The sequence below is a fragment of the Peromyscus californicus genome, unplaced genomic scaffold (genome assembly GCF_007827085.1).
Source record: "Peromyscus californicus insignis strain IS unplaced genomic scaffold, ASM782708v3 Scaffold_8__1_contigs__length_139910024, whole genome shotgun sequence".
NCBI lineage: Eukaryota > Metazoa > Chordata > Mammalia > Rodentia > Cricetidae > Peromyscus > Peromyscus californicus.
The window spans coordinates 52576134-52585751 of NW_026294606.1; the positions used below are offsets into that span (position 1 = coordinate 52576134).

At 41.7% G+C, this 9618-nt stretch overlaps 1 protein-coding gene across 1 annotated transcript; it reads right to left on the bottom strand.

Moving 5' to 3' along the window:
• Positions 1-79: 79 nt before the first annotated feature.
• LOC128103843 (isopentenyl-diphosphate delta-isomerase 2-like) lies at positions 80-5739 on the bottom strand. Its single transcript, XM_052728486.1, has 4 exons — positions 4585-5739; positions 3736-3828; positions 3258-3388; positions 80-2727 (listed from the first exon to the last, which is right to left on the bottom strand). Exons 1-4 carry the CDS (start codon positions 4802-4804, stop codon positions 2410-2412), a joined length of 762 nt encoding a protein of 253 aa, XP_052584446.1. The 5' UTR covers positions 4805-5739; the 3' UTR covers positions 80-2409.
• Positions 5740-9618: the final 3879 nt, after the last annotated feature.

The following is a 9618-nucleotide window of genomic DNA, read 5'->3' on the forward strand; positions in this document are numbered from 1 at the left end:
GCTATGGTGGCCAAAGAAAAAGACACAGGGCTTTGCTTCTTTGTTCTTAGAGCGAAAATACTTTCTAGGGAAATAAATGCCAGGGTTATTGCAATAATTAAATGACATCTTCCATGAACTATTGCTGAGTTAAGGAACAATTCCACTTACAAAAAAAGAACAAATGAAAGTAGACAAATAGGACTACATCAAAATTCTTTTGCATCAAAGGGAGACTAGAGTGAAAGAAAAGATTTTCAAGTGGCATGTAATCAGGGATATGAGTGATACATAGTTTGTAAAGTTCAGTGATGACCAACTCAAATATTGGCAAGTGTCTGGATATATGTTTTTAATTTTCAAGAAAATGGTATTAGCCACACATAATGGCACATGCCTTTAATCCCAGCACCTGGGAGGCAGAGGCACATAGATCTATGATGAGTGGGAGGCTAGCCTGGTCTACAGAGTGGGTTCTGGACAGCCAAAGGAGGTACATAGTGAGACACTGTCTTCAGGGAGGGGAAAGCGGGAATTATCTAATACAACTACAGATAGCAAAGCGTTTGAGAGGTAATGAAATAGAAATTCTTCATTATGCTAGTAATGAAGAGAAATCAGTGAGCTGAATTGTTCCTTTCCGAATTTTCTGATGACTGACTCTTAATACAATTTGCATAATAAAGATTATGAGTTTTAGTTATTGTTGATAAGTATCCACAATAACATTTTACCAGACAGATTTACTACTTGAGCTATACTAAAGGGACATTAAACTGATTTTTATTGTTACTTTATACGTGCAAGATGGGTGTTTTGTGCTGGGGATCAGCACTGGCTGAAGTAAAAATACAGCAGGAAGTAACTGATGATGCTCATCAGCTCCACATCGTCCCTGTGAAATTGGTGAACCCAGTGAAAACTAACAAAGTTCTTTGTTTTCAATATGTAATCCTCATACACCATTATGCCTGTAAGCACCAGGTACAGAGGTCGGTCACCTGCAGAGCACTGGACATAGGAGAAGTAAACAGGGACTCCAGAGGGAGAGTGATGCCACCAGGGGGAGTATCAAATCCCTAGGGTCCAAGGGGGCTTTGCTATGTTCGGCGTGGGATCTGAGGGAAAAAAATCTACGTACACTGTGTTCTTATGTCTGTTAACTTTATTCCTCTAAGACAAATTCTATCAATTTAGCTATAACTCCACCAGGCATTCACAACAGGAACAACTCTAGACATACCAAGCTCTATATCCATCTACTTTATTTCTCTGGGATGAAATCCTCTCTCCATAACTGCAGTTCCGTCCAGCTCCCTAGCTCATAGTCCTGCTAACGACTAATGTCTATGCTTTCAGCCTCATCTTCGTCCTCTGTACCCTCTTTCTCCAGTACCCTCTTTCTCCATCTCTGCTACTCTCTACTCCTGGCACTCAGAAAACTTTACTCGAGATCTGCTTACCCTCTGTGGAACCTCTGTCATCCTCTCTTCACTCTCATGCTGTTCTGTTCCTGTCTACAGAAAATGCCTGCCTTTTCTTTCCCTGGGCACGTGGTTCCCTGCCTCCTCGGGAATGTTGTTTTACCACTCACCTTGATATGCAAAAACCTCTTTTGTTCTCAGTCAAAATGCTTTGGAGAACCACTAGGCCTCTTCAAAGCCAGGGGATGGTCTGAGCTTCATTAGCACAGGAAACAAAGCTATGAGTCTCCCTGCCAGCTTGTCTCCTAAACTCAGCAGGGCAGTTAGTAATTTAATTTAGTAGGTTCAGCAGGTCTGGCGAGCTGAACTGTTTACCAATAGGTTTGGGCACATAAGGATTTCATAGCAGAAGACAGCTGAAATATTAAAGGCTGGGTAACACCAAATATTCATAATAAATGGCTTTGCCTTTTGACAGACCCTTGGCCAGTCAAAGTTCAGCTTTAATACACAGCTGAATCTCTATAATATATTCTTGCGGCCTGCAAGAGGGGAGGTTTAGGAGAAAAGTGGCATTTTCCGTAGATTACAGTTGAAAATGTTTAAGAGCTAGAGATAGAGCAAAAAAGGAAAAAAATTGGGTAAAACTAGGAGCTTGAATTGTAGGTTAGTACAAGCAATGAAAGGGTATTAGAACTCAGTTTCTGTAATGCATGCCATTCTAACCGCAGGTTAGTGATGAACCCTACTTTTTGGATATTTTAAAATTTTATGTGTTTGAGTTAATTTGCTTTTGTCTGTGTATATACCACATTGTGTATGCCAGCTACCTGCAGATGTCACAAGAGTGTGTAAGAGCCTCTGGAACTGAAGTTATGGATAGTTGTGAGTCATCATGTGGATGCTGGGAGTGGAACCCCTGTTCTCTGCAAGAGCAGAAGTGTTCTTAACTGCTGAGTCACTCTCAACCCCAATCCCTGCTTTGAACATTACTTTTCCATACGCCTTACAGTCCATGTATCTTGTCAGGCTCAATGAATGGAGACACATCCTCTAAAGAAGGCCACCAAGAGAGCGGGAAGCCTTCTAGGATGGTTCTGAACCATGGGGTGATCTTCTCTTCTCCATGGGCTCCCCTGTCCAGTAGCTCCTGCACGTCCTCCTGGCTCATGTAGCGGTAGCTTCTCACTTCCCTGGTATCTGGGTTCAGCATGAGGTCTTTCCTCACCAACAGAAGATAGCCAATCTCGTGGTCTCCCCAGATGCCATCAGAAGGACTCTTGTGGTATATTCGATTCATAAAAATTATGTCCTTTATGGAAATCTGTCAAAGTTGATACAGTATTAATTCACTAGAGATAGAGAAAATGAGAATTTAGATAGAAAACAGTTCATTCCTTTTCACAGAGTGCCACACAAGCATTTGAGCTTTAAGTAGGTATTAGGTAGACCATATCAAAGGGGCACAATTCCTGGCCATGGTGTTTTCATTTTTCATTCACAATGAAGACCACATGTATACAGGACATGAGGCTAAACACAGATCTGTGAATTAGGACATACAGCAGTGTGAAAGATTTCTTTTGAAAATGGAAATGAGAAACACTTGAGCTCCAGTACAGTGATTTGTTTCACAGCCTGCCTTGTGGACCAGACTTGAGGCACTTCCACAGGAAAACTATTTCCTATACAAGGCAGAAGAGAAGCCATGTTAGCCCAGCAGCCACCCCTAAGTGCTAACATTTTGATGGATGAAATTGACAGTACTGTCATGTGACACTGTAACTATCAAACACATAGATCCCTGAGCACATGAAAAGCTTCATGGAGCCCCATATTGGAGTGAGTGAGTACCTGCTCCTGGGGGATGCCCAGCTCAGCCTGCAGACGTCTCAGGGCTGCCCTCCTCACTCCCAGAGCATCTTTCTCTTCCAGCTCATCCGGCATGTATAAAGGGTGACTAGAACATGAGTCTGTAAAATGTCCTGGGGGAAAATGTACATGCTTCTTTATTGAGAATGCCCTTTTACTAAATAGGGGGCAGTTTCCTTCCTGGCCATATTTAGTATATAAAGTAGATCCAACTCTGACTTATCAGTTCTACTAGACATATTAGAATATAAAATACCACAATTCAATTCCAGTTACAAAATGCCTGTAATTTAATATCCTTGTATCTTCATTTGGAGTGGGACTGATGAGCTCAGAGAGGGATGGAGGAGGGAAAGAGAATATGAATGCTCTGATAGGTTTGCTTATTAGTCATTTCTCTCAGTCTCCCAAACCCTAAGTTAGAATCTGGTGCTCCCTGGATTTCACCTGGGTGGCTCACCGGGAAACGTGTACTTGGCATCCGCTCTCTGCTGGACCAAGAGCTGGTTTTTTGTGTTGAAGAGGACGACACTGAAGCCTCGGTGTAGCAGGCCTGCAAATGGTTTGTGCATGAGTTAGGGCCACACTTAAGTCAACATGGAGCCTGCATAAGCATTCCCTTCTCTTGTTTTTCATTCTCATCCAGCTCAGGATGGTGGCACCGAGAGTCGCTGGTGCTCATGACTGGGATAGAATCTATACCAGTTGCTTAGCATTTGGTGATAATTCAGTATTCATTTACCCACAGTAATACTGCAAGTAAGTACTGCAGTTTTCCTCCACTTGTAAACATAAAAACTAAAGGGCCAAGAAGTAAAGTAAGCCATGCTAGCTAGCACAATTCTAAGTCTTAGACCCTACTGTGCTTCTAAACCTATGGTCTGGAAACAATTGTAGTTACTTTTGCCACCCTGTGCAGGAGTATGGATGACCCGGTGACAAAGAGTGACTGCTTATGTCCTGGACGTTGTGACACATGAGGCACTGAGAGTGCTCACAATGAAGTGCCTCCCCCATTCCCTTTCCTGGAGTCTAGGTATCACTATATAGACAGGCTAGGAACAGGCTGGCCTTGAATTCACAGAGATACACTTGCCTCTGCCTCTGTACTGGGATTAAAGGTGTTCACAACCACACCCAGCTTGGCTGCAATTCCTGACTCCCAGCCCATTTCAAGGCAGCAATCCCAGTCTGTGTTACCCAACCCACTGAAGCAGTGGTACACTTTGGACACTTGCCTCCCCACTGCCTGGTTCAGAGAGTGATGGCATCAGGCCTGGATGCTCAAGGCATCCTCTTTCCAGCTCACCCTTCTCAATGTTTTCCATCAGGTGGCAGTTCTTCTTGGTTTCAGCTCCAATGATCTGATCCTGCTTGTCAATGACAATGCACATCTCCTCCAAACGTTTTATCTGGAGTTCATCAAGGTGTGTTTTGCTTGCCTGGAACATTTCTGTGAACACCAATGTACTCTGTTTCCTATTAACAGCAGAAGGGAAGAGAGGCAGGTAAGTGCCTCCAATACCCATGACAGAAGTTGCACAAAAATTGAAGTGTAGTGGTTGTGTGGAGAAGCATGAAGGTTTTAATTATCAGACAGACAGTGAGCTCCTGGCAACTGGAAGCATGCTCACAAGTCTGAGTTTTATTCCCTAATGGTTTTTAAATCCCTGTGTTGAAGGAACAGCCTTCTGAGATAAAGCCAATGATGAACCTGGCCTGTCCTGTCCAATCTTACAGAGGCATTTTCTCAGTTGAGGGTCCCTCTTTAAGAATGATTGTAGTTTGTGACAAAACCAACCAGAGCAGTTGACTCCTTGTCAACTTGGCACAATCTTTTCTTTCTTCTTTGTCCCCAAGATGTCACATTGATATAAATATCACAATAAAGCACATTCCAGCTTTTAAAAATTTTAAAAACTCAAATACGTTAAAAATTCAGTCTCTTAAAAATATTCAAAATACCTCTGTGAACTCCAAAGTCTCTCTAAAACTCCTGTCTCTTTCAATATTCAAAGTCTCACCTGTGGACTCCTGCAAAATGGAAAATTTTTTTTTACTTTTTATTTTTGAGATTATAATATGATTAGTATGGGAAGGTTTGGAGTGAGAAAAGGGAAAGGAGAAATATTTCAATTTCATGGCCTATTTTTCATTATTATTGTATGAATATATGCATATGTATATACATATATATTCTTAAATATAATCTGCTCAGTCCATATAATATTAGTTGTATGTATGTTTTCATGGCTGATCATTTGGTATTTAATCACCAATTGGTGTGCCATGTCTGTGTCTTCCTTTAATTCATTATTTTTCATACGATACTTGCCTTGTTCCCAAAAGAAGTCAGGGAATATATAGGATTGGAGAAATCAAAAGCACTGAGAATGGGGATATAGTTCAGTGGTAGAACAGTTGTTTAACATGAGCAAGGTCCTGGGACCAGTCTCCAGTACTGCAAAATACACAAATATTCCAACAGGCACTAATGCAACTCAACTCCTAGTAGAAGATGATTTTTCCCCTCTTTGGTTTTTTGAGACAAGGTTTCTCCATGTAACCTTGGCTGTCATGGAACACACTGTGTAGACCAGGCTGGCCTCGAACCCGACATCTGCCTGCCTCTGCCTCTCAATTGCTGGGATTGAATATGTGCATCACCACTGTCCAGCCTAATAGAAGGTTTACTATGCTAAGGAAGCCAGGAGACAAGAGTGCTTGGGTTAGAGAGATAAATACAGCACTGATAGCAAAGTTCTGAAATACCAGCTACAAAGTTGGGCACAGACAGAGAAGCTCTCACCTCTGAAGATGGGTCTTACACAGCCTCTGAAACCTGGAAGTGGACATGGGCTGTCTCATCTGCTGCTGCCCTATATATGCTGTTACACAAGTGGGCGTTCTGTTTGAAGATCTTTTCAGATTTGGCTGTGTGACAAAATGCTGCTGGAGGGTGCGCTTGCCTTATGAATCAGCAAAAAATGATGAATAACAATGTCAAGTGTGCAATTTTATTCCTGGAGTCCATGCATTGAATACTCCAGTGTGGTTGATCTTTTGTGAAATCTCTGAGGCCTACCTAAATGAACACCACTATAGAATGGTCCAAGAAGAGAGTTTTGATTGTATTAAAAACCAAAACAACAAAATGAAAAGTTGGGTTAGCAATTTGAATCATTAGTTATATGTCTTGAATGGAGTAATAGAGAAAAACACTATGATCAGGGAATACTTTTCATCTCAAATATGATTAGTTCAAATAGAGAAAATAAAATTGGAAGTAAATTTAAAAACAAGGTGACAGAGCAGAAGTGTCTGGAGCAGACACTATGGTGGCCAACTGCACTGCTCACTAGGGACATGCATGTCCATATGCTTTTCTCTGGTATGTGATGTACCCTCACTTATACAGCCTTCTGAGATTCTGATGTGACTCCTCCTCACACTTCAGATGCGGAGAACTCTCCAGAAAAGATTTTTAACTGAGGTAAAGGATATCCCACCCGCCACAAAGGGTCAAATTAGAATCTGTACACAAAAAAGTACCCCCCCCACCTCCCTCCTCCTCCCCACCCTGGCCCGCTTCAATCCTCACCAAATGAGTGTTTGCACACCACACCATTTTGTAAGTTTAAGTGGTCCACCTTTTCCTGGAAAGTAGAAGGGTCGCTACTGTTTAAAGCCAAACAAGCAAAACTGCAGTTAATATTATGAACTTAAGTTGTTTAAAAAAAATAAAGCCACATTTATTTTAAGAAAAGTTACAAATGAACTTAGCCGCCTGGGCAGTGGTGGCACACGCCTTTAATCCCAGCACTCGGGGGAGGCAGAGGCAGGCGGATCTCTGTGAGTTCGAGGCTAGCCTGGTCTCCAAATCGAGTTCCAGGAAAGGTGCAAAGCTACACAGAGAAACTCTTATCTTGGAAAACCAAAAAAAAAAAAAAAAAAAAAAAAAAAAAAAAAAAAAAAAAAAAAAAAAAAAAAAAGCTTGCCTACCTTTTGTTTCTATTTTACTTGTTCTTGTCTGTCTACAAATTTCATCTCCTGGAAGCATTCATTCTGCTACATAAAATAAGGGGTCACCTGTTGCCTGATTCTAGAATGGTAAGTAGAAGCCAATTAAGATCCTTAAAACAGCCACCATCAGCAACAAATTCTTTAAAGTTGTTTGTGATTCTGTCTCTTAATAAGTTCTTTGACACTAATCTAATGACACCACCTCCACCATCCAAAATCTCATCTCCTAATTTGGTGACCCAGGGCTACAGTAATTCATTTCTTGCAAACTTAACTCCACTTTCCCTCCAAAACTTACACAGAACTCCAATCCTGCCCTGATCATTTCCTGCCCACCCTGGGCAGAATCAGCAACCCAGAGCTGCCAAGGCCCTCTGCAACCCTCCCCACCCCTCCCATAACCCTGTGCAATAGTCCATTGAGATGACCCCAGGATACCAACTGTTTCCATCTGACTCCTGCTGTACCTTCTTGGGAGAGTCATTCTTTGTCTTTCTAACTGCAGAAACAGCAATGGCCACTGCAGGGAAACATGGAATTGGCCTGGCCTAGCTACCTTGGGAGGCATGCGTCATAGGTTTTTCAGGTTACAGTCTGGCTTCCGGCGTATAGTGTTCCTTCCAGTTCCTGAGAGACTGATGCACTCCCTCAGGCGGTGAAGCATTCAGGGCACTTTGTGTTTCTCTGTATGTTTTCTTGGAAGTCAAGGAAACATGGACGCCTGACAGGACAATTGGTCTTGGGCATTAATCTTGTGTACCTTGCATAGCTTGCAAAAGTCATTGTCTCCTGGCAACTACAACTGTATTGATCCTGGCAATTGCCACTCTATTCTGTTTCTGATAAGGGTATTTAAAAAAAAAAAGTCTGATTGATATCAATAAAATTGTCACCACCTAGGTCTCGTCATGTCCCCTCAAACCAGCCTGGTTTAATTCCTTGACTGGCCATATCAGGTAATCTTGGACTGATAAGTAAGCATGGGACAGGCCCCAGTTCGTGTTGTGGATTATGAATCCTTGACTTCATTATGATCCGTTTTAGAAACTTTTGTTTGGGCTGGGTATGTAGTCTAGTTGCTTAAGTGATCATCTAGTGTGCTTGAAGCTCTTGGTTTGATGCCCAGCACTGTGTAAGATCAGGTATGTTGAGGAACCCCTATAATCTCAGCACTTGGGAGGTAGAGACAGGAGTATTAGAAATTCAAGGTTATCCTCCTCTACATAGTGAGTTTGGTGCTAGCCTGGGCTATATGAGACCTTCTTCAAAACTAACTAAATAACTAAATAAAGGGGGAAAATTGATCCCTTGTTCTTGTTTCATGTTTGGGTGGCTGTAGAGTCCCCTGATGGGTGAGGGGTACTTGAATATGTATGTAACAGGATTACCCAGACTTGAGTTCATTTTTCTATCCCTTCTGCTCCAAACCTCCATAAAAAATTAATGAACAAATATAAATACATAACACAAGAGATTTTTTTAAAAAATCAATTATCAAATGATACAAATGAGTGCCTCCAACAAGAGGGTCAGCTATCAAATGTTTCCTGGCTTATTTTTGCCCCTACCTCTTGTGCTGAAATTACAGGTGTATTCCAACTTCTCTGGTTTATGCAGGCATGAGGATAGAATCCAGGGATTCATGCATGCCAGGCAAGCAACCTACAAACTGAGATGTACCTCCAGCACTCTTTTATCTTTTTTTGGGGGGGGGTCTTTATTTTTTAAGATTTATATATTTTTATATTTATCTAAGTTTTGCCTACATGTGCATGTACAATGTGCAGTACCCACAGAGGCCAAAAGGTGGCGTTGGATCCCCTGGAATTGGAGCTAGAGACTGTTATGATCCGCCATGTGGGTGCTGGAAATTGGACCCAGGTCAGTTGAAGAGCAGCCAGTGCTCTTAACTGCTAAGCCATCTCTTCTGTCTGTTTATTTAATTTCTGTTTTTGAGATAGTGTCTCACTATATAGCCCATGCTGGCCTCATATGCACTATGTAGCCTGGGCTAACCTTGGACTTGGCTTTCTGAGTGCTAGGATTGAAGGCATGTGTCACCTTTCTTGGTTTAAATTATTTTTTCTATTTTCTGTAATTTTCTTTTTCTCACTGTATTCTGATGCAGCCCCTCTGTGTGATGTTCAATTTGAATAAATTTACCTCCTCCCCATTTTCTCACCAAATATCTGTTGTTCCACTAAACATCTAGGCTATCATTTTCTTTCAACAATTATATTTTCAGACCTAGCAGCTAATATGTAATGGTGTGTGATGCCATATTCATCAAGTAAATAAGGGATGCTCCTTAACTAGGTTT

Excerpts from the sequence above, each read along its gene's own strand:
- LOC128103843 (XM_052728486.1), bottom strand. The coding sequence starts at position 4,804 with ATGGGTATTGGAGGCACTTACCTGCCTCTCTTCCCTTCTGCTGTTAAT. Across the intron at positions 3,389-3,735 it reads TGCCAAGTACACGTTTCCCG|GACATTTTACAGACTCATGT; the intron begins GTGAGCCACCCA and ends ATTTTCCCCCAG. Across the intron at positions 2,728-3,257 it reads TGGGCATCCCCCAGGAGCAG|ATTTCCATAAAGGACATAAT; the intron begins GTACTCACTCAC and ends CAACTTTGACAG.